Genomic DNA, 24,913 nt, shown 5'->3' on the forward strand with positions numbered 1-24,913 from the left:
GAGTCTCTGGTGCACAGCCCATCAGGGAAGGGAGGGCTGTTCTCCCGAGACCTCAAGTAATGCCCCTTTTCTTTTCCTTCCTACAGGCGTTGGTCCATTGTGTGTTCCAACGTGAGTGTGGAACTCGTCTTTCTAGGGGGTCATGGTTTTCCTCCAGCTGGACAGGAAGGCTGGGGAAGTGAAGGTGTCACTAATTTTACTCTCCTACCTCACCCATAGGGAGCAAAGTGACTGACACAGGGCTTCCAGGGAAGGTTCCACGGCACAGGCATGTAAGCACAATTTTGTCCCCAAGGTGACCTGTGTGTGAGCAGAGTAGCCCTGAGTTTCATGGAGAGGCTCGGTCTGTCACGTCCTCTGAGAACAATCTGGGACACCCCAAGGATCGCTCTCTGTTTATACCTGTCCTTTCTGAACCACCACCCACTACCCTAGGTTCAGATCTGCACAAGAATCAACGGATGCTCTAAATGTCACCCTCATGGTGACTTCACCACCATGAGGCAACAAGAGGAAGGTGCAGATATGCTTCAGGGAGACAGGTGGGGAGCGGCAAGATCCCCGGGCACACTTGGTCTTGAAACCAAGGTAGCCAGGACACCAACTGCCCCTTCGGTGCTTAATAGCCAGCTTTTACAGTCAGCGCAAGGCTCAGCGGCAGAGCCCCTAAGTGATTTGGTTACAAGAGAATTCCTGGCCCAGTTCGTGGGAGACAAAGGAAGGAAGGACAAAGGAGGACAACTGGAGAACAGACTAGCCCGGTGTCCAAGGGCAGGTGACAAAGACGGAGCTGGAAGAGTGCCTGGTGCTGCAGGAGCAAGCTAGCTGCTTCCCCGTCCGAGAATGGAGCAATTCCTAAATAAACCACAGGATGCTCTCATTAGTAGAGGGTTATTTCAATTGCAATTCCCACAGGGAGAGGCTGATCCCAGGTTAGGCTGGGTGCCAGGTTTTCCTGCTGGGAGGAAGCTAGGAGATGCGAAGCAAGATATATACTTGGGTATTCCCTTCATTTAACTGAAGCAGGAGTCGTGTTCTTCTAGGAGCTCACTTTCTCAGACTGTCCCCAGAACACAAGCCTCAATTACAGGACCAGCTTAATCAGAGCTGGTAGCAGGGGCCAGGGCCAACCCCTCGGTCTTCGTCTCTCTCCTACCTTTGGCGTAAGACCACCGAGTCTGCAGTGGTAAAAGGGACAAACAGGACTAGACTCCAGGAGTCCGTGCCAACAGGACAGAGCAGTGGGCCTGGAGATGCAGCGTCTTGCCATCAGGCTGGGAGCTGGCTGACGGGGGACTGGGCTGTTCCAGAGTCATTTTCTGCCCACTGCCAGCATGACTCACTGGCTCCTAGTGTGCGAGTGTCTGAAATCTGGGCGAAACACAAGCGAATGCTTGTTCCGCTGACTAGAGGAGTCAGGACTCCACTGCCTCCGTGGGGACTCAGATGAGAAGAAACAGCAGGAGCCCACGGGGGATCTTGCCAGGAATAAGTGGCGCCTGGAAGGAGACAGGAAACTGACAGAAACTTAAGTTGCTTCTTAAGTTCTCACAGATTTAGACTTTATTAGAAAAGGGGTTTCGAGCTCCCTCAAAGCTCACAGGACTGGGGCTAAGGTTTAAGGAAGGCTTATTTAAGTATGGGGAATAAAATACAAGGCCCCCACTGCCCTGTGCAAAAGACCCAGTTGGTTGTCCAGTCAAAGCGGCTCCGACACTTTGATTTATCAGGGCAGTAAAGCAAAGTTGCTTCTCAATGAGGCTCAGGGTCTACTTTGGGGTTCATACAGGTGCTGCCCTAGGTTAATAGTAAAAGCAGAGGACATGTGGAAAGGGGACCCCTCCCACCTTCCCTCCGCAGAAACACTAGCTCCCCTGAGGGTCGGCCTGCTCTGCTGCGGCTCGTGGCTCAGGAATCCCCTCGGCCTCCCCAGAACACACTGTGGTCCCACATCTCGTTCCTTCCGGGCCTGGATGGACCTCTACAGTCAGAACGGGGGGGTTACCTCACTTAGCTCTTGATGTGCACAGGGGATTTTCAGGGGAGGACAGGGTGGTGGCTCCAAAGTAAGAATTCCAGGGTAAGAATGCACTCGCCCCGATCACAAGTTATAGGCAGCTTTATGCAAACTGGGAGCACCTGAGAATCCCCATCTTCCCTGCTGCTCTATGGGAAAGCAGCCTTCTCTTTTAATATAAACTCAGATCAACCATATAAAGGCTGTCAAAGCTACATCATTCAAAATATGTACAATTGCAAACATAACATCACAACTTCAAGGAAAATAAAACATACTTTTCAATATGATACAAAAACATGCATCTCCACATCATTAAGAGACCAACACAGGTGAAATTCGATGATAAAGGTAACTTCTTGGCAGTACCGTAGCTGGACTGAGATTTGCAACACGATGAGCCTAATAGGCAGGAGTTGGTCTTCATACTCTTTGAACAAAAACCTAACCCAGAAAATGCTTTTTTGAACGAGGACTGTAGAAAGTTTAAGACAATGCAATTTACCTTACATCTTGCACAGCATCTATCAATAGACTCTCAGTGCATACTTGCAAGAAGGAAAAAAGGGAGATAGTGAAATGATATAATAGGAGTGGGGAGGTTTAATGTGCAAAGAATCACAGACGATTCTAAGACAAGAGGCCTGACCAATGGCATGATCACTAAGCCCAGTGAAGATCCAGTTCTGGGCAGGGGAAAAATGTGGACTCCAGGAAGACCAGGAACAAGCCCAGAGCTCTGTCCACGTAGGACAGAGGGCAGCTTCTCTGACTGTATAGCTGGAGCATCTGAGGAACCATGCAGCAGGGGGGCACATGAGCATATAGAACTGGACCAGTTCCACCCACAAGGTGAACCACAGAGCTTTGGAAAGCACTATGGAAAACGCAAGGGGCTCCGATGATGGGTCCAAATCAATTGGGTTCAAACTCAGGCACTGTGGCTCATCTGTGGGATTTGAGTCTCTAAACCTACACTGTAGATGTGCTGTGAGGGTTAAGGAGACAGCAGTAACCAGTACCGAGCAGGTGCCTGGTACACAGCAGTTACCCCACAAATATCAGTGCCATCTCCCACACCATACTATGATGTCCTCTGACAACCCGGTGAAGTGACATTGGGCAGGACTGTTTCCGGTGACTGTGCAGGACATAAAAGTTCAGAGCAACTCATGGTTAGGGAGACCTCATAACTCCTAAACTTTAAGGCAGTTATATATATATATTTATATTTATATTTATATATCTCAATATATAAAGGCATTTTTTATAAATAAAATACAATAAAAGGAATAACACTTAAAACAGCGTTACTAATATTATAAATAAAGCAGTCCACAATGAGATTGCCCTAAAGGTAAAGTCATTTTCTCTTCCTAGTGGACAAATCCCATATTCAAACTCAGTCTTTAAAAGCAGTTTATGACCTAAGGCTCATGCTAATACACCTGTTTCCTGAATCAAAATGACTACCTACAAACATTTACTCCCAGGTTTTCTAAAACTCCCTTTGTGACAGCATCGCTGTAACTTGGCTGGCAAACACAGGGTATGTTTGCATATTCTGTGCACTAGGACTTTGTCCTGTGCTAGTCAAGGGATGCAGTAAGGGATGCAGCTATCCCCCTCCAAAGCTACCTGCATCTAAGCAACAAGAATAAATCCAGTATGCTACAGATTTGGACATCTGGAATGTAGAGTTTGACTCGACAGCATCCCTAATACCTGACTAGGATATTATATTCACTACATTCTACTTGAACTAATTCTTGCATAGTGACCCCAGCTTACACAGCACATTTCACTAACAGTTCTATTTATAAAATATATAGACATATGTAAGGGATACTGATGTATTTATACAGAAAATTGATTAACATAGTATTCTAGGCTATTTCACTGCCATTTCTGGGAAGCTGTAGACTTTTCTCATTTATACTGAAATTGCTTGCCTCTACATAATCATTCTTTTTCTTTCCCAAAGGGATGCACAATCCAAAAAAAAGAGCAGTGATCCATTAGAGCTTACTCAAGCTATTAAATACACACTTACAGTGTTTTTTGTGGGGTTTTGTTTTGTTGTTTTTAGATGCGGAGAAGAAAAGCCTTCTAAAGGCAGCTGCAAATGGCCTTGTCACTCAGAGGCAGAAACAGCTGATTTATGAGCTCTGCTAACCTAAACTTCAGGTGCCTGCTTACAATGACATTCTGAAAAAAGACAGGATATTTCAAACCATACTCCTTTTTCTCCAAATTAAGTCTTGCAAGAAGGAAAAAAGGGAGATAGTGAAATAATAGGAGTGGGGAGGTTTAATGTGCAAAGAATCACAGACAAGAGGCCTGACCAATGGCATGATCTTCCAGGTATTGCCCACGTTGGAAGTTAGAAAAGGACAATTTTTGGGTAGTGTGACATCATGAACACAATTCTACCAAAGTGGGCTCTCTGGAACCCTCCCCTTTCTTCATAAACTGTGGACCTTTTCTTCAACTCACCACTTTAAAGTCTTATTTTGTCCGTAGTCTTAGGAACATTCAAAATGAGTCCCATGATGACCAATTTATAAACAAATCCAATTTTAGGACTTGAAGATACTCTTTTCCTCTCTGGCCTGGATTCCTTTTATGCAAACTGCAATAACCCAACTAGACCTTAACCTCAACCATGCCCATGACACTGTTTATGATTAGTGCTTAGAAAAGTGAATGGAATTTGTGCCCATGTGCAGACAGGGTCAACAGGTCAATGATCGCTTCTGTGGAAGGCACTCATAAAATCTTAAGAGATATGCTATTATAAACATCAGGATACAACTGTGGGTGATTTCAAATGTTCTCAGAAAGTCTGATAATACAATACTGGAAGACAACTTCCCATCTGAAAGCTTCAAATGGTTTGTGCAATTCCCTCTTAGCTGAATCAGCCAACAGGCTGGATCCTTGCAGGAGGAGCTCTTAACTGTCTCTGAGGTTCTTGGAAAACACGGAATGATCCAACTGCTCTCAGATGATTGAAAACTATGAAAAACTAGGTTGTTTCCTACTGAGGGTGAGGGAACAACAGGAAGGGAAATTTTTAAGGCATAAATAATATAAAGGGCACACATTTTAAGATACATTCATAGGACATTACTACTACAAAAAATAAATAATGATTTTCTCTGATTTGAATTAATGTCCTTCACACAGTTCATCCCCAGCCCTGTTTCGTGCAGTTACTGGCTTGAACTGGGAACACTTGCACATGCTCAGGTTTCCTGGGGCTGCTGAAGGACCCCTGAAGGGCTGTCTAAAGGAATGTCAGGAGAAGACCACGCTGTCTCTTCAATACAGTCCTCCAAAGTATGTGGCAAAATAAGAGGATACCGACTTAAAATTTTGTTCTCTGTTTCTGAATGAACACAGCTGTCTCCTGAAAAACAAAGATTTGGGAGTATTACAAAATGAGAAAGGCTGATTTTCACAAAGTCTAACGACATCACTTTGAGCAATAAAGAAAGAATAATGAGCAAAAGGAGAGCCCAGTTATGCTTAGTTTGAATTTGAAGGAGACAAGTTTAAAAGGCTTAAAATAATGTTGAGCTCTCATCAATAGTTATACAGTTCATCTGAGGGTTAAAGCAAACCCCTTAAAAGCCTCCAAAAAACCACCATCAAGGAAGTCTACAACCCCAGAATCAAGTGAAATGAAAAAGAAGCCTATGATCACCAAATGCATTCTTCCAGCAAGTCCACCATTCAGGTTCAGAATGAATCAAAACCTGTTTGGATTTATTTCCCAAAATGTAATGGGATTAACAGCTGAGCTGTGAATAATAACAGAATTTCAAAGAATTCTTAACTAATCCATTTTTTTGAGGTATCCAATACTCCCACCAAGTATCTAAGAAACATGTGAGCTGATCAGAGACAGAATGCTCTGAAAGCATCAACTTGCCTTACTATAGCTGTTAGCTAACTCAAGACTACCTAGAAACTTAAGATTTATAATGTCTCCCTGTACCTCTGTTGAACTCTGCTGTATGGTCCATGCAATCAGAGTTGATTTCACTTCTATTGTCCTGACAGCAAGTGTGCTGAGCAGGTCTTGAAGCCGCATCATCTTTGATGCTCTCCTCAGGTGACTGGCCATAGTCCGGGACTGTGGAAGCCACACAAACAGGCATCTTCATGTGACTGAGGGGCTTCATTTCCAAACCATCCTGAGGATAAGGTGCTACCACTGGGCCCACAGGAAGGGCACTGCTGCTGAAAGTGCTTGGTTTGGTGAAACACCTACAAAGTGTAAACCAAAGGAAACAGAATTGTGTCTGGAGGGCTCAGTAATTAAAATATACTTATTTTGAAATATTATTTGGTATTTTGTATTCACAGATTCTTAAGAATGGTGCTTAAAAATAACTAAATGATTCACTATGATTTGAAACATCAAGAACACAAAAATTACAAAGTGGAATACAAAAGAAGAATGCATCGAGAGGCAACCCACGTAATAGAAAAACCTCTAGCCAGACTTATCAAACTGAATTTAAAAATACATCAAAAAGATATGGATGCATCATGATCAAACGGGATGTATTCCAGGGATGCAAGGATGGTACAATACTTGTAAATCGACCAATATCACACACCACATTAACAAAAAGGATAAAAACCACATGATCATCTCAATAGATGCTGAAAAAGTATTTGACAAAATTCAACATCCATTCACAAGAGTGTACACACATAAACAGAATCAGAAATGAAGAAGGAATAATCACAATGGATACTGCAGAAATATAAAGAATTATTAGAAATACTATGAAAAATTATATGCCAATAAATCGGACAACTCAGAAGAAATGGGCAACTTCCTAGAAAAATACAATCTTCCAGGACTGACCCAGGAAGAAACAGAAAATCAGAACAATTACCAGCAATGAAATTGAATTGGTATTCAAAAAACTCCCCTAAAACAAAACGCCATATCCAGACGACTTCACAGCCAAATTCTACCAAATATTTAAAGAAATAGTACCAATCCTTCCTAAAGCATTCCAAAAAGTAGAAGAGGGAATACTTTCAAACTCATTCTATGAGACCAGTATCACTTTAATACCAAAACCAAACACATTATTTAAAAAATTAGTCCAATATCCCTGATGAACATAGATTTTAAAAATCCTCAACAAAATATTAGCCAACTCAATTCAAAAATACATAAAAAAGACCATCCATCATGAACAAGTGGGATTTATTTCCAGGGATGCAAGGATGATACAATACTTGTAAATCCATCAATATCAAAAAGAAGGTTAAAAACCACATGATCATCTCAATAGATGATGAAAAAGCATTTGACAAAATTCAATATCCATTAATGATAAAAACTCTCAACAAAGTGGGTATAGAAGGTACATACCTCAACATGATAAAGGCCATATATGACAAACCCACAGCCAACATCATACTTAATAGCGAAAAGCTGAAAGCTCTTCCTTTAAGATCAGGAAAAAAGGATGCCCACTCTCACCACTTTTATTCAACATAGTACTGAAGGTCCTAGCCATGGCAATCAGTAAAACAAAGAGATAAAAAGCAACCAATTTGGTAAGGAAGAGGTTAAACTCTATTTGCAAATGACATATATACATAGAAAACCCTAAAGACTCCACCAAAGAACTACTAGAACTAATAACTGAATTCAGCAAAGTTGCAGGATACAAAATTAATACACATAAATCTGTGGCATTCCTATATACTGACTATGAACTAGCAGAAAGAGAAATCAGGAAGACAACTCCATTTACAATTGCATCTAAAATAATAAAATACCTAGGAATAAACCTAACCAAGGAGGTAAAAGACTAATACCCTGAAAACTACAAGACACTCATAAGAGAAATTAAAGAAGACACTGAAAAAATGGAAATATATCCCATGCTCATGGATAGGAAGACTTAATATTGTCAAAATGGCCACCCTACCCAAAGCAATTTACAAATTCAATGCAATCCCATCAAAATACCAATAGCATTCTTCAGTGAGCTAGAATGGTTCTAAATTCATATGGAACCACAAAATACCCCGAATAGCCAAAGCAATTCTGAGAAGGAAGAACAAAGCTGGGGGGATTACGCTCCCTGACTTCAAACTCTACCACAAAGCAACATTAATCAAAACAATTTTGTACTGGCAAAAGAACAGACCCATAGACCAGTGGAACAGAATAGAGAGCCCAGATATAAACCCATGCATCTATGGTCAATTAATATATGATAAAAGAGCCATGAATACACAATGGGGAAAAAACAGCCTCTTTAATAACTGGTGTTGGCAAAACTGGACAACTACATGTGAGAGAATGCAACTGGATTATTGTCTAACTCCATACACAAAAGTAAACTCAAAATGGATCAAAGACCTGAATGTAAATCATGAAACCATAAAACTCTTAGAAGAAAACATAGACAAATATCTCTCGAATATAAACATGAGCAACTTTTTCCTGAACACATCTCCTCAGGCAAGGGAAACAAAATAAAAAATGAACAAATGGGACTACATCAAACTTAAAAGCTTCTATACAGCAAAGGACACCACCAACAGAACATCCTAGAGTATGGGAGAATATATTCATAATTCATCTGATAAGGGGTTACCATGCAAAGTATATAAAAAAACTCATATGCATCAACACCCAAAAAACAACCTGATCAAAAAATGAGCACAGGACCTAAACAGACACTTCTCCAAAGAAGAGATACAAATGGCCAACAGGCACATGAAAAGACGTTCCACGTCATTAATCATCAGGGAAATGCAAATTAAAACCACAATGAGATTATCATCCCACACTAGTTAGAATGACCATTATCCAAAAGACAATAAATAAAAATGCTGGCAAGGTTGTGGAGAAATAGGAACCTTCCTACACTGTTGTTGGGACTGCAAATTGGTGCAACTATACCAATTTGGTGGAAAGCAGTATGGAGGTTCATCAAATAAATAAAAATAGAAATACCATATGACCCAGTAATTCCACTCCTAGGAATTTCCCTAAAGAAAAGAAAATCCATGATTCAAAAAGATATATGCACCCCTGTTTATCACTGCACTGTTTGCAATAGCTAAGATATGGAAGCAACCTAAGTATCCATCAATAGATGAATGGGTAAAGAAGATGTGGCAAATATACACAACAAAATACTATTCAGCCATAAAAAGAAAAGCAATCCTGCCATTTGCAACAACATGGATGCATCTAGAGGGTATTATGCTCAGTGAAATAAACCAGGCAAAGACAAATACCATATGATTTCACTGATTTGTGGAATATAAAAACAAAGCAAAACAGAAGGAACAAAACAGCATTACACTTACCGACACAGAAGTGACTAGTAGTTACCAAGGGGGAGGGGTGTGGGAGGGGTGTGGAGGAGTGGGAGGGGGCTGAACCACTGTGACATACATTTGATAAAATTTTTAAAAAGACAGGCAACCCACTTAAGAATGGAGCTGTATATTATGACCTATATCCCACATGCTTCCTTTGTCTTAGTACACTGTCAGAAGTTGTCCCCCATTTCATAATTAACTGGCTAATAGAAGGTAAAGGCCATTAGCCACTGGAGGGAATGAGGGAGAAAAGAGGAAGAAGAGGGCAGAAAGCTAAGAAACTCACAGCCACATGAGAGAAATGACCTTATGAAAGGTTTTAAGTAGTATGTTCCCTCTCAACCTTGGAAGAACTACTACAATGATTAGACATTCAAAATCCAGGCTTTGTTTATTTCTCAATTTTTTTCTTTGCAGAATGAATTGCTAGAATTAGCATGAACATTCACTTCAATTCTGCCCTTTTATTTCCTTCTTCCACCTAAAATATGTGTGTTAATTTTTTTCTTTTCTTCAGATGGGATCATTTCTTTTGATCTTCTAGTTCATTGCTCTTTCTTCTGTTGTCTCTACTATGCTATTAAGTCCATCCAGTAAACTTTCCATTCCAGTTATTATACTTTTCAGCTTTGGAATTTCCATTTGATTTCTTCTATGTTTCCTTTCTCAGCTGAAATTCTCCATATGCAAATTCATTGTGTGTAATACACAACTTTAAGTCCTTGAACATATTTAAACAGCTGCTTTAAAGTTACTGCTAATTGTCACCTGCGTCATCCCAGGGCCTGTTTTTATTGACTTTTTCCTCTTTGAGTGTGTTGAATTTTTCTATTTCTTCACATGTATAGTAATTTTTTAAACTGGATTTTTCCCTCCAATTTTTGGTTGTTCTGCTGGCCTCAAATTCCATCTTATTGCATCTTCTGTTTGGGTCCTTGACCCAAGATTGGAGAATGCCCTCAGGCAAAAACCCATAAACAAATGTCACCCATTGTCTTTCAAGGTTAGATTTATTCAGCTCCTGACTTCTTCTGGTTACTCTCCAATACTTTCAAATTGTGCAATTTCAAATTTCATCATTATTACCTGTGGACATTCAAGCTATTCCACCATTAAAAGAAGCGGGGATCTCAGAAATATATTTTTTATTTCTAAAATTGGAGTAAGAAAAGTCTGGATAAGGCAGGTTAGGTAGGAAACACATAGGACTGACCAGTAGTACACTGAAACTAGGCAATGTTAAGAAATAAAGGTAAGAATTCTTTGGATTTCCATCCTTGTAACATGGGATGGTGTGTTTCTGGGACGTATGAAAAATCAGAGAAGGAAGTCCATGCAACAGTTACTAGCATGTCTGTTGATTCAAGTTGTTGGAAACGCCAAATGCCAAGCATGAAGAAAGAGCTGGGCCTGAAAGAGAGGAAGATATTTGTCAGTAAACCAAATTATTAATTTAGGTGAGTCCAACTTTAATTGCAAATAGAGAAGCAGACTCACTATACATTTAGTGGAATTCAGACACCAGTAATCTGGAAAGAAAGCAAAGTATGTCAGTTATTCATTTGTACAGAGTAGTTTGAGTACAGTATTACCTAATGCGACTGTAATTTTAACTTTTAATAATAGAGCAGAAAATATATACCTGATTCAAATAAAACCTAAGTATTTCCATGAATGTCTTAAGCCAATAAAAAGTGAAGGAAGCACTGGTGTACAAGGAAGGTTGCTGGAGTCAGAATCAGAGCCCTGAGCTAGAGGGATCATGACTTCAGGAGAGGATGGCATTCCTTAATTTGTTCTGGTGTACATTTCATTCAACTTTAAAAATTTTTCTGGGATGCTGCAAAGGGAAGCATTCATCTGAGAGCCATTTAAAAATATCAATGTTGTCGGTCTCTTCCCATCTTGTACTGTGTCATTGGTCTCTTCCATAGCCTCAATATCCAGGGAACCTGAAAATATCTCTGAATGTATTCAATTCATGGGAATCAAGGGACTCTATAAATAGGGTACTCATCCAAAACATGGGACAAGGTCAGAGAGGGGAAAAAAAAGCTTTTCTGAACTCAAACTATTACTAATGAAAATTTAATGGACACTATCCACCTATATAAGTAACATTACTTAGAAGAGCCCTTTATTCTATAAGCATTTGCTGAATACTTCCTAAATGTCACACATGGTGGAAGACACTGAAAATATAAAAGTAAATATAGCAGAGCTCCAGCTCCCAGTCCAGCAGAGGAGATGGACAAGTAAACGAATGGCTGTAATATAATGCAGGAAGGGTCATATAAGGCGACACAGGAAGACACTGGAGCACCCAACTGTGACATGGCTCAGAGATGTGTGGCTGATGAGAATCAGGCACTTTCCACATTACCAGATAGAGACCACAGGGTTTTTTCTCCATATTATTTCAGACTCAACCGTCCCATAATCGAGGAAATTACATTAGACAGCAATTACGGAATCCGAGAGTAAGAAGGACTCTGATATCAACAATCCAGAAACCTCTCTAGTTAGGGAACTCTATATGGCTACCATGATTTGTTGGAAATAATTCTTAAACTCCTGGCTTCAGGCTATGACTGATTAGTTTGTATCAGAATAATTCTCCCGCCAAGAATAACTAAAGAGGATGGAGAAATTGTATTTTTTAATCTGTTGAAGTCATCAGAGAGCTACTAAAGCACCTGAGTGGCTGGGATTCCAGAGCCAAGGTAAACGTGTACCTGAGCTCCACCCAGTACTTCTCCGCCTGGGGCAGCTGCCCCATTCGGTGCAGGACGGCACACTGGGACACCCACCGAGCAGGAAGCGGCAGCTCAGAAGCTGAGCAGAACTTCTGGCGGTTTCACAGGGCTGGGAAGACAGAAATTAGAGTTCAGACCCTGCCAAAGAGAAAAGCTTTTAATTTATAGGAGTTTTAATATAAAATAATAATAATGGCGAAGCAGGAATACACAAGGCCTTTACAAAGACTGAAATTCAGCATTAATTCAATTCAATCCCTGATTGGGTTTAAAGTGATCGGTCCCTTGCCTAACTGCCTGCCAAAAGCAAAAGTAAGTATTTTCTGCAGGAAGAACGCCTTCCAAAGCCTCTATGAGTTTTTACATGAAACATCCAGAACTCAACTGAAAATTACCTGACATATCAGGAGACAGAAACAAGAGAAAATTAAGTGATGCAGACATTGAGTTAGGAGACAGACTATAAAAGAACTGGAGGGGAGGGGCGGAAGATGGCGGCGTGAGTAGAGCAGCGGAAATCTCCTCCCAAAACAACATATATCTATGAAAATATAACAAAGACAACCCTTCCTAGAATAAAGACCAGAGGACACAGGACAATATCCAGACCACATCCGCACCTGAGAGAACCCAGCGCCTCGCGAAGGGGGTAAGATACAAGCCCCGGCCCCGCGGGAGCCGAGCGCCCCTCCCCCCAGCTCCTGGAGGGAGAAGAGCAAGCAGAGCGGGAGGGAGACGGAGCCCAGGACTGCCGAGCACCCAGCCCCCGCCATCCGGGCCAGAGTGCAGGGCACTCGATACTAGGAAAACAGGGCAGCAAGAACAGTGAGCAGGCACTGGAGGCTGGGCGACAGAGGACATAAGAAAAGCGCGCGACCATTTTTTTTTGCTTTTTTGCTGTTTTGTTTTGGCGAGCGCTTTTTGGAAGTCTTAAAGGGATAGGGACCCCAATACTAGGGAAACAGGGCAGAAAGACCGGTGAGCAGAGGCCTGAGGCTGGCACCGGAGAATAAAGAAAAACGAAAGACCACCTTTTTTTTTAATTAAAAACGTTTTTTTTTTTTTTTAATTAAAAAAAATTTTTTGTCTTTTTTTTTTTTGGTGGGCGTTGTTTTGTTTTGGCGGGTGCTTGTTGGAAGTCTTAAAGGGGCAGGGCGGGCCACTTAATCCAGAGGTAGGGAATCCGGGATCTCTGGGCACCCTAACCCCTGGGCTGCAGGGAGCAGGGAGGCCCCTTACGGAGATAAATAGCCTCCCAGCAGCTCCTGCTCCAACGCGACTCCACCATTTTGGAGCAGCTGCCCGAGCCAGGCCACGCCCACAGCAACAGCGGAGATAAACTCCATAGCAGCCGGGCAGGAAGCAGAAACCCTGTCTGCGCGCAGCTGCGCAGCACAAGCCACTAGAGGCCGCTGTTCTCCCAGGAGAGGAGGGCCACAAACCAACAAGAAGGGAAGTCCTTCCAGCCGTCACTCGTCCCAGCTCTGCAGACTATTCCTATCACCATGAAAAGGCAAAGCTACAGGCAGACAAAGATCACAGAGACAACACCAGAGAAGGAGACAGACCTAACCAGTCTTCCTGACAAAGAATTCAAAATAAGAATCATAAACATGCTGACAGAGATGCAGAGAAATACGCAAGAGAAATGGGATGAAGTCCGGAGGGAGATCACAGATGCCAGAAAGGAGATCGCAGAAATGAAACAAACTCTGGAAGGGTTTATAAGCAGAATGGATAGAATGCAAGAGGCCATTGATGGAATTGAAATCAGAGAACAGGAACGCATAGAAGCTGACATAGAGAGAGACAAAAGGATCTCCAGGAATGAAACAATATTAAGAGAACTGTGTGACCAATCCAAAAGGAACAATATCCGTATTATAGGGGTCCCAGAAGAAGAAGAGAGAGGAAAAGAGATGGAAAGTATCTTAGAAGAAATAATTGCTGAAAACTTCCCCACACTGGGGGAGGAAGTAATCGAACAGACCACGGAAATACACAGAACCCCCAACAGAAAGGATCCAAGAAGGACAACACCAAGACACATAATAATTAAAATGGCAAAGATCAAGGACAAGGAAAGAGTGTTAAAGGCAGCTAGAGAGAAAAAGGTCACCTATAAAGGGAAACCCATCAGGCTAACGTCAGATTTCTCAACAGAAACCCTACAGGCCAGAAGAGAATGGCATGATATATTTAATACAATGAAACAGAAGGGCCTTGAACCAAGGATACTGTATCCAGCACGACTATCATTCAAATATGACGGTGGGATTAAACAATTCCCAGACAAACAAAAGCTGAGGGAATTTGCTTTCCACAAACCACCTCTACAGAACATCTTACAGGGACTGCTCTAGATGGGAGCACTCCTAGAAAGAGCACAGCACAAAACACCCAACATATGAAGAATCGAGGAGGAGGAACAAGAAGGGAGAGAAGAAAAGAATCTCCAGACAGTGTATATAACAGCTCAATAAGCGAGCTAAGTTAGGCAGTAAGATACTAAAGAGGCTAACCTTGAACCTTTGGTAACCACGAATTTAAAGCCTGCAATGGCAATAAGTACATATCTTTCAATAGTCACCCTAAATGTTAATGGGTTGAATGGACCAATCAAAAGACACAGAGTAACAGAATGGATAAAAAAGCAAGACCCATCTATATGCTGCTTACAAGAAACTCACCTCAAACCCAAAGACATGTACAGACTAAAAGTCAAGGGATGGAAAAACATATTTCAAGCAAACAACAGTGAGAAGAAAGCAGGTGTTGCGGTCAATCAAGTTTGAGAAAGACAGATGCACCCCTATGTTTATTGCAGCACTATTTACAATAGCCAAGAATTGGAAGCAACCTAAATGTCCATCAATAGATGAATGGATAAAGAAGATGTGGTACATATACACAATGGAATACTACTCAGCCATAAGAAAAGGGCAAATCCAATCATTTGCAGCAACATGGATGGAGCTGGAGGGTATTATGCTCAGTGAAACAAGCCAAGCGGAGAAAGAGAAATACCAAATGATTTCACTTATCTGTGGAATATAAGAACAAAGGAAAAACTGAAGGAACAAAACAGCACCAGAATCACAGAACTCAAGAATGGACTAACAGGTACCAAAGGGAAAGGGACTGGGGAGGATGGGTGGGTAGGGAGGGATAAGGGGGGGCAGAAGTAGGGGGGTATTAAGATTAACATGCATGGGGGGGTAGGAGAAAAGGGAGGGCTGTACAACACAGAGAAGGCAAGTAGTGATTCTACAACATTTTGCTATGCTGATGGACAGTGACTGTAAAGGGGTTTATAGGGGAGACCTGGTATAGGGGAGAGCCTAGTAAACATAATATTCGTCATGTAAGTGTAGATTAGTGATACCAAAAACAAAGCAAAAAAAAAAAAAAAAAAGGGCAGTTCCTGTGTGGTAACCTCCAACGAGTTCTACACAAGGGTATAAAGGGCATATAAAAGTGTAGGCAAAGGGTCTGTTTGTGTTTATACAGAGGATCAAAGCCTAATTGGGCTACCCCGAAAATGAACTAAGACACGATATGAAAAAGAACTTCCAACATCTGTACTCTCTGGAAGACTCATGCCAGAAGATGATCATCAAAAAACCCCAACAAAGATCCACGCACTGCTACAGCTGTAGATGCACTCATCCCACCAGTTCCTGGACTTGCCATGGGAATGAGGAAGGAGATATCTAAGCTGGCCTGTGCATACAGTAAAACAACAAATTTGACTGGATCTATACTGTTGGAACTCAACCAAGAATTTGGAGAAGTGCAAATTGTAGCGCTCCAAACTCTTACAACTACAGACTATTTACTGTTAAAAGAACATACGGCATGTGAACAGTCCCCAGGAATGGGTTGTTTTAATTTGTCTGATTTCTCTCAGACTGTTCAAGTTCAGTTGGACAATATCCACCATATCATAGATAAGTTTTCACAAATGCCTAAGGTGCCTTAATGGTTTTCTTGGTTTCACTGGAGATGGCTGGTAATTACAGATATGCTTTGGTTATGTAACTATACTCCTATTATGTTAATGTGTGTGCGCAATTTAAGTAGTAGCTTAAAACCTATACATGCTGAAGTTACTCTACAAGAAGATATGTCAAAGAAATAATCAATCTTCCCATGTTTTCTTCTGCCTGCTACTTCTATAGCTTTTCTTCTTCCTTCCTAATTACAACCCTTAAATAGAATTCGTGCCTCATATCAAATTTACCGAGTATCATAACTCCTCCAAGTGGTAAAGATATCTCAAGACAAATGCTGGGCATAGAAGCCACAGGGCATAAATATGCAAAGAAGTAAAAAGCTAACCTTTTCAAACAATAAGGCTTCCCTCTCACTTACCAACTTCACATTTCCCTGTATGGCCCCGGAAGATGACTGGTTAGCCAGAGACGGGTAAGATTCCTCAAGGGAGGAACAACCTAAGACAGGCACAGTCGCAGGGGGGCCATCAGGTGAGAAATTGGGGATCAACAGAGGTGAGGCTTAGAACCTCACCCCCCTGTTCTGAGAGAAATCTTCTGCATACGTGGATGTTTTATTGCCCTTGTCTAGCTTGGATTAACACATAGTCTACAGGCACACACCTGATCATCTACATGTGCTCTCTTACAACACTAAACTATGTTTTCTACCTTTATCTTGTATCTACCTACCACTTCAGCATTTTATTAAAAATAATAGTAATAAAGAGAGAAATGTGGTATCCACATATAAATCAAGTATAAAAACCAAATGAGTATTCATATTTGAACTGACTGTTTAGAGTTCATAATGCATGAGCAAAACCGAAAGTTTCTGTGATGACTGCCCTTGTACTGTTCACTATGTAACTTATTCATTATGTAAGAATTTGTTCTACATGTAAGAACTTGTTTGTTATGCCTCAGAAGATTGGAGACTGATGAAAATTAGGCTTGGGGTGGATTAATGATTGTGCATTGAGCACTGACTCCCCTACACAGAATTTTATTGTTGTTAACAACCATTTGATCAATAAATATGAGAGATGCCCTCACAAAAAAAAAAAAAAAAGGACAGACTTCCAATGGTAAAATAAATAAATAAGTAACCGGGATGTAATGTATAGCATAAGGAATATAGTCAAGATATTGTAACAGCTTGGTAGGGTGATAGCTGGAACCTAGAATTATGTATATAAATGTTCTACCACTGTGTTGTACACTTGAAACTAATGTAATGTAATACTGTGCGTCAACTACCCTTCAATAAAAAATAATTATTTAAAAAAAAAAAAAAAAGAGTTCTGCTATACTTCTTATTCTTGTACTAGAAGCTTGTAGGAGTTCAGATTTTTTAAGTCTGTCAAGGAAAATAACCAGCTTGAAATATTGTCATGACTAGAATAGCCTTAGTCTCTACAACGATGATTTAAACTGTACATTCATGTATCAAATAAAATACTAATGTAGGCAAGGCTTTGAAAACATTTGTAATCACTCCAATAAATTGCTTGTACACCAAAAAAAAAAAAAAAAAAAAGAACTGGACAAAGATGTTCAGGAAAATAAATAAGATGGAGATTTTGAACAGAGACCTTGACTCTAATAATATTTATTAATTTGAATTTCTAAAAAGTAGAATAACTAAAATTAAGAACTCAGTATGTGGGGTTGAAAGCAAGGTGGGCACAGATGAGCAGAGGCTCACTGACGTGACGCACGTCATTGGACAGTGTTCAGGCTGACGCACCAGGACAAAAGATGAAAATATAAAAAGGTGCTTAAGAGACATGTGAGACATAGTGAAAAACTCAAAAAAATATGTACAGTTGGAGTATCTCTGAATGGAACAGAAGACATATTCAGAAACATAAAAGCTAAGAATTTTCTAAAAATGATAAAAGCTCAAGTCACAGATTCAAGATGTTCTAAGAACCCCAAGCAGAATAAATACAAAGAAAATTACACTTTTGAATGTGAATACTTAAACTGTTAGAAGCAAAATACAAAATGAGAACCACAAAAGTAGCCAGAAGAAAAAGACATGATGACCTTGAGAAGGAGCACCAGTAGCTATACAGATGGTACTTCAAATGACAGAAGTAATGAGGCAAATGGAGTATTTTAAAGTACAAAAAGAAAGTAACCACCAATCAGGAATTCAATAAATGGGAAAAAGTGTCTTTCAAAAAGGGAGATGAAGATATCTTCAGACCAAAAAACTGGGAGTATTTGTCACCCTCAGAACTGTACTAGAAGAAATACTAAAGAGGTTTTCCAAGTTGAAGGAAAATGAGTACCAGCAGAGAGAAGAAAGGAAATGCAGAAATGAGAAGTAATGAAAAAAGGTAATGTCAAACAGATGGCCAACAGGCACACAAAAAGATGCTCCACACCACTAATCATCAGGGAAGTGCAAATCAAAATCACACTGAGATATCACCTCACACAACTCAGAATGGCCACCATCCAAAAGACAAGAAATAACAAGTGTTGGCAAGGATGTGGAGAAAAGGGAACCCTCTTGCGCTGGTGGTAGGAGTGTAAACTGATACAACCACTATGGAAAGCAGTATGGAGGTTCCTCAAAAAGCTCAAAATAGAAATACCATTTGACCCAGGAATTCCACTTCTAGGAATTCACCCAAAGAAAACAAAATCCCTGATTTAAGAAGATATATGCACCCCTATGTTTGTTGCCACATTATTTACAATAGCCAAGATATGGGAGCAACTGAAGTGTCCATCAATAGATGAATGGATAGAGAAGATGTGGTACATATACACAGTGGAATATTATTTAGCTATAAAAAAAGAAAGAAATCCTGCCATTTGGGACAACATGGATGGACCTAGAAGGTATTATGCTAAGTGAAATAAGCCAGGCAGAGAAAGGCAAATACCATATGATTTCACTTACTTGTGGAATCTAAAAGCAAAATAAAACAAAATGAATAAAACAGCAGTAGACTCACAGACACTGAGAAGTGACTGGTGGTTACCATGGGGGAGGGTTGGGATAGGGGGGTTAGGGGATAAAGGGGCCCAAAAATTCTCAATCATAATATAAGTAGGTCAGGAGATGGAAGTGCAGCATGCACAATAAAGCCAATGATTCTGTAACATCTTTCTAAGTTGACAGATAGGAACTGTACTAGTGGGGGTGAGGATTTAATATGGTTAACTGTTGAATCGCTGTTGTCTACTTGAAATCAATATAAGACTGTATATCAACTATATTTAAATTTTAAAAAGGTAATGTCAGGGACTCTGAGTACATATTGACTTCAAAAAACTGTAATGTCTCAGAGGATTTTAACTATTTGTAGTTAAAAATTAATCTTAAAAATTAAAATATATGACAAAAATAACACAAAACACTGGAAAAAGAAATGGAGTTAAAATGTTCTAAAGTATTTTATTGGCTAGGAAGTGGTGAAAGTGCTGATTAATGTATGCCAGCCTCTAATTAAAGTCATTATGTCCAACACCAAGCACCCAATAAATGGCATATAGTAGGACCTCAAAAATGTTAAAGAAATAAGTGATAAACATCAGAACATCAGGCTTTTTTTTATATCCCTTTTCTGAAGCAAGTAAATTTATTATCAGGGAAGCAACAAGTAAACTAATTAGTCAAAATACCTTATAACAGCCCATATCTAATACTTAGAAAACACACATATATTAAATTGAGAAGGAACTGACACACTCACCCCTTAAGATTTGTGTATCATAATAGCAGTTATCTCTGTCCTTGTTCAATATTGGCTCTGTTGTTTGGTTTTTCTTACGTCTGGTGGTTTCAAATTGTCTGACTTAAAAACTTCAATGTCTTGGAGGATAGGCAATGACTGTCCTCAGTGACAAAGTTCTTAAAACAGTGTGACACACAGCACAGTCAGGCACTAAACAAAATCCCCAATGGTAATGTCATAAAACAAACTAAGTGAGCTTCTGACTTGATGTTCCAGTTCTCTGTGAGAATCTTGGAGGAAGGCAAAGGCACCAGATACCTACAAGACAAAAAAGCATCAGGCCAGAAAGAAAAGTTTTCATTTAAAAAACGTAAAGTTAACTGTAGGGAAAAAGAAAATACTTGCCAGAATTTGAAAAAACCAGGGCAGCTCCTTAAAAACAAAATATTATAGATTAGTGATTTGTTTACATAGCTCTTCCGTGAATGAAATGTCTTAATGTTGACATCAAATAATGGAGACTTACCAGATAAGATGTCTTAAATTCTTCTGTTCTTTCCTTTTAGTTTCTTTTTTTCTGCTCATTTCTTTCATTGACAGCAAAGACTGAGATTTTCAAATGGAGTCTAAAGGCAGTCTAACAGTTTGAGTGTAAAGCACCTTGTGAGGGTAACCGTGAAGGTGAATTACATGAATGGAGCAGGGCTGCAGGGACGGTCACAACAAAGGTCACAACTGCAATGGATGATGAGTGTGCAGATACCATCACCTGGTTTTATGTGCTAGGGGTAAACAAGCAGATTACATACACACATCTTCAAACATATATTTAGCAAGAGAGAAATATAATTTCCCATCACCTATTCTTTGGTATCTACTTTTTCAGGTAAGTGAAGTAAGAGATCAAGAAGTATCTATTTTCATTCTGAATCGTGACTTTCAATTAACAGAGTAGTGCTGACAGTAAGCCCACACTTTGTTAAAGTGGTTACAACCCAAATTTCAACACATGGTTTAAAATTTTCTAGTAAACCAAATCCTAACCCATAATTTTTGGTAATTAACCACATAGATAATCAAATGTAAATAAAGCCTTACTTTCAGTTTGATTCCAGATGTCTACATGTATTGACATAAAAATGGCTTGAACTTAGGAGTTACATGCTAAGATACAAGCACAGAAGACATAGTCTATAAAAAAGGAATAGAGTACCTGTTCTGAATATAATTAGAAAACAATTTTATAGAAAACAATTATACTGATAATGTTTCAAAATTCCATAGGTCATCAGATAATCTCAAAAGTGGTGTCTGTATACATGCAAACTTCAGAGACCTAAATCTACAGGTAGTGAAAAAAACAAAACATGTATCTTTGTTTGCAAATACATGACATTTATTAAGATGCTCTTACAATGCATATTTTACAGTTTATATAATACAGAGTTTACGACTTCACTCTCTTTGCCTTCTCAAATAATCTTTTAGTTGCAGTTGTTATTGGCTGAAGGTGGAATATGAGTTTTCACTGTACTGTATTGTCTTTGGCTCAATGAAACTACTTTTCTTTAAGTTTAAGAACATTGGGTAAATGGAACTCTGTACATCTTACCACATAAAAAAGCCTGTGCTGTTTGGCTAAAATTCACATGGCCTGGGATCTGTTCATCTATTAACATATCTTTTAGTAAAAAGAGGCCTGCCTAACAAACTTGTGAGACAGAAAAATGACTATTACAGTGTCATAAAAATAATACAATATTCTTTAACCAACAATCTGAACAGCACTGACTAGGAAATGAGAGATAGGAGTAGGAGGATTGTGCTTGGAAGAATATGTTGCTTTAGTATTTGACTAAACATATTTTGGACATTCCAGTGAAACTTTATGAAACTCTAAATATTTTCTAGAGAAGTATTCCATTTCTGGTTACATGGCTGGATATTTGTTAAGCACAAGTATGTATTAGTCTGATTAGATAGTTACGTAAGTTTTGCATTAAGTGTCCTCTTTTGATTATCCCTGGAGGGCAAGGACAACCTACCTATCCGCGTATCACTCGGATGTGTGATACTTATGTTCATGAATATGTTCTTGAGACTTCTGAAACAGTCATGTTTTGGTGTTTTTGTTTTTCTTTTTTATATTCAGCTTGCCTCTGCTGTCCCTCTTGCCACCGTCTATCATTTGCTGACCTGGCCCTTACTTTTGGGGAGATCATCAGTTACTATGCAACGGGACCCTGAGACATCCCTCCAGGGCTGTGGTTGTCCTCTGTTGTCATTGTACACTTGATGCATGCTACACTGGCTCCCCAGCCTTAGTTGGGGTTTCCTTCTGGGAACTGGCGACTGTCACAAAATACACAACAATAAACACTGGGTGACAATAAATGACTGAGAACATTACTGAACGTGGCAAGCTCTCACACACACACTCCCACAAAGGAAAGACCAAAAGCACTACCCTTAACCACCTGATTTCTGACAACAGGCCCTCAGTCTCCAGATTAGAAGCAGGAGACACAGAATGTCCCCGAAAGGAAGGTACTGGTCAATCTAAAAAATTAGACACAGTGCTTTGAATTCTTAGGGAATTAGGCAGATTACCATACACGGAAGAGAGACCAAATCTTAGGTCACTACCCCTAATAGTTCCATTTATCCTCTTGACTATTAGCCATGTATATAGCTTGTACTTTTTGTTCCAGATGGATTATACACATTTCTTCCAAGCTTATTTTTACTTGGCTACTTCTGCCCATTTCCAATCTCTCTAGGACCCTTAAAATTAATCTCTTTTTCCTTCCTGATGAGACCTCTCCATTTGCTCATCTGTGAACTCCATCAGCGTCCTCTCTACGCTTCAACAAAGTACCAGGACTGATGGTGAAAGGGCCAGATTTAATGTCGAACCCTTCCCATTAAACTAGCCAAGCAACTGACAGACCCCATTTGATTACAAATCCAGAACTGCACCACTGCCTTTGGAATTGAGAGAAGAGGAGGAGAAGGGTAAAAAACTTTTTATTTATTTGACTCAAATCTGCTTACCTCTTGAAACGGCAAATTGTACAAGGATTTCTTAGCAAAGTCTTTAGTGTAGGGGACTGGCTCCTTGCAAAGCTGTATTAAATCTGCTTCTTTTCAGCTGTTTATAGTGACCTCTTATATATTACTCTTAAAACCTGAAGAGGGTTCAAAGGAACTGAACATAGTGAGGCAGGCAGTTATTTACAACGTGCCACAAAAGCCCTAAAATCAAATAATACTCCCTAGATTGTTACGGAGCACATTCCCCTCTTACTGTGCTCACATTTTTACATCAGTACTCCAGTTTAGGCAATATAGGCAAAGTTTTCTATCTAGGTAGTTATTACTAAAATAGAGGGATGATGAAAGGGGTCTAGGGTCAGCCCACAGGGGTCTAAAAAGGAAGACTCCCAGAGGTATGCAGAAGGGTACACGGTATCTCTTCATCTCCTGCAGAGTTACCAAGCTGAGCAAATTGTACCCTGTTATCTCCACTCCAGCCTTGACACCTCTCTCTCTGCCTACCTCCTCAAACGATTAGCTATGTCTTCTTTCTTAAAAATTGCACCAAGCCCATCTGCTTCTTTCTCTCCATGTCTGCTGCACCTGCCCTAGAGCACTGTTTCTCACATGGACCACTGCACAAGCCATCCAACTGTCCCTGTACCCTCTTCTGCCCCATCCAATTCATTCTCCAAACTCTATTCAGAATGCTCTGTCACAACGTTGTCCTACTCAAAATCTTTCACCGACTCGCCATAGCTCTGTACAATCTGATTTCCCTCTTCTTTTACCTCTGACCCCTTTACTTACTAGGTTCCTGCTACATGAGCCCTCTTTAAGTCCTGTGAGGTCTCTGACATTCTGCTGTGAAGATTTTGCATAAATGGCACCTTATCTTTGCCTGGAAAGTTGTAAATCTGTCCCCTTCTCTTTTACCTAGTTTTACAAATTCTTCAGAGCTCCAGAGCAAAATGTCACTTGCTTAGGGAGATCCTTCTTTCTAATACACTCTTACTTTTCTCTTAAAGCATCCAGTTTTAATTATATATTCATTTTTATGATTTGTGTCATTTAAAAAGAGTTATGTCTCCCCATATATAGACTATAAGTTCAGTGAAGACAGGGATGTGCCTGCTTTGCTCGCGGCTATATCCCCAGGGACTATCTTGATGCCTGGCCCAATACAGATCTTCAACAAGTATTTATTGAATGAATAAATGAACCCTTTTTTTCCTTTCATTCTCATTTTTTCACATCTATTTCCTCATCTCTTTGAAGACATTTTGAAAGTGCAAATTGACTAAAATTTTGCATATTTTGGGAGTAAATCATATATCATCTACCTCTGGGCATTCAAAGCTTATTACAAATTTGGCTAATTTGGGGGATCATGAAAGGAGATACTTGTTTTCAATTTCAAAGTTAAAAGAATTAGCTTTAAATTTAATGATTCCAATTTCCCAGAGTTGAAGGTAGGTACTTACTGATATTCACCCAGCCAATAACTAGTTTCAGAAATCACATAATGGCTCCTGGGAGCAAGGTGAGACATTTGACTAACCTGGGCAGCAACACAGGCCAGCAAAGACTTGCCCTAAACAGGAAGACTCTCATGTAGGAAGAAGATTTGAACCAGGGAGAAAGAAGCCTTTCTTAGGCTGAAGAGAATTCACTGATGTTTCCAGATTAAAGGAAAACCCCCAAACATGAAATGCAAGGAGTAATTAGCTTGAAAAAAACCATGTAAAATACAACCCCCAAGTCCTACACACACACACACACACACACACACACACACACACACACAACACTCATTCACTCTTACATACAAATGGCTCTGAATGCAGATTGGTAGAGGTCATTTAAATTCTTTTAAGATGTATTTTTGGTACTAGGAAGATACCTTCCTATTACCAAATTACCAAAATCTATAATCAGAGTATGTTGGGGGCAATTTACATTACCTAGGAAAATTTCCACTTTTCAGATAAGGAAATAGTCTCAGAGAAATTACATAACTTTCCAAAGATC

At 39.9% G+C, this 24,913-nt stretch overlaps 1 protein-coding gene across 14 annotated transcripts in view; it reads right to left on the minus strand.

The window, feature by feature from the left end:
* Positions 1-1,533: 1,533 nt before the first annotated feature.
* CDON (cell adhesion associated, oncogene regulated) overlaps positions 1,534-24,913 on the minus strand; it is a 97,578-nt gene continuing 74,198 nt past the window's right edge. For 9 of the 14 annotated variants that reach the window (XM_036930031.2, XM_036930034.2, XM_036930032.2 and 6 more), the window contains 2 exons: positions 6,021-6,292; positions 1,534-5,429 (listed from right to left, as the gene is read on the minus strand). In XM_036930031.2, the coding sequence (XP_036785926.2) occupies positions 5,266-5,429; positions 6,021-6,292 (436 nt within the window). In that variant the 3' untranslated portion in view covers positions 1,534-5,265. Of the gene's footprint in view, positions 5,430-6,020; positions 6,293-10,525; positions 10,808-12,132; positions 12,292-19,864; positions 24,477-24,913 lie in introns of those variants that run through there. The other 5 variants (XR_008993437.1, XR_008993436.1, XR_008993439.1 and 2 more) reach the window with 5 other exon arrangements.

This window comes from Manis pentadactyla, chromosome 13 (assembly GCF_030020395.1).
Source record: "Manis pentadactyla isolate mManPen7 chromosome 13, mManPen7.hap1, whole genome shotgun sequence".
NCBI lineage: Eukaryota > Metazoa > Chordata > Mammalia > Pholidota > Manidae > Manis > Manis pentadactyla.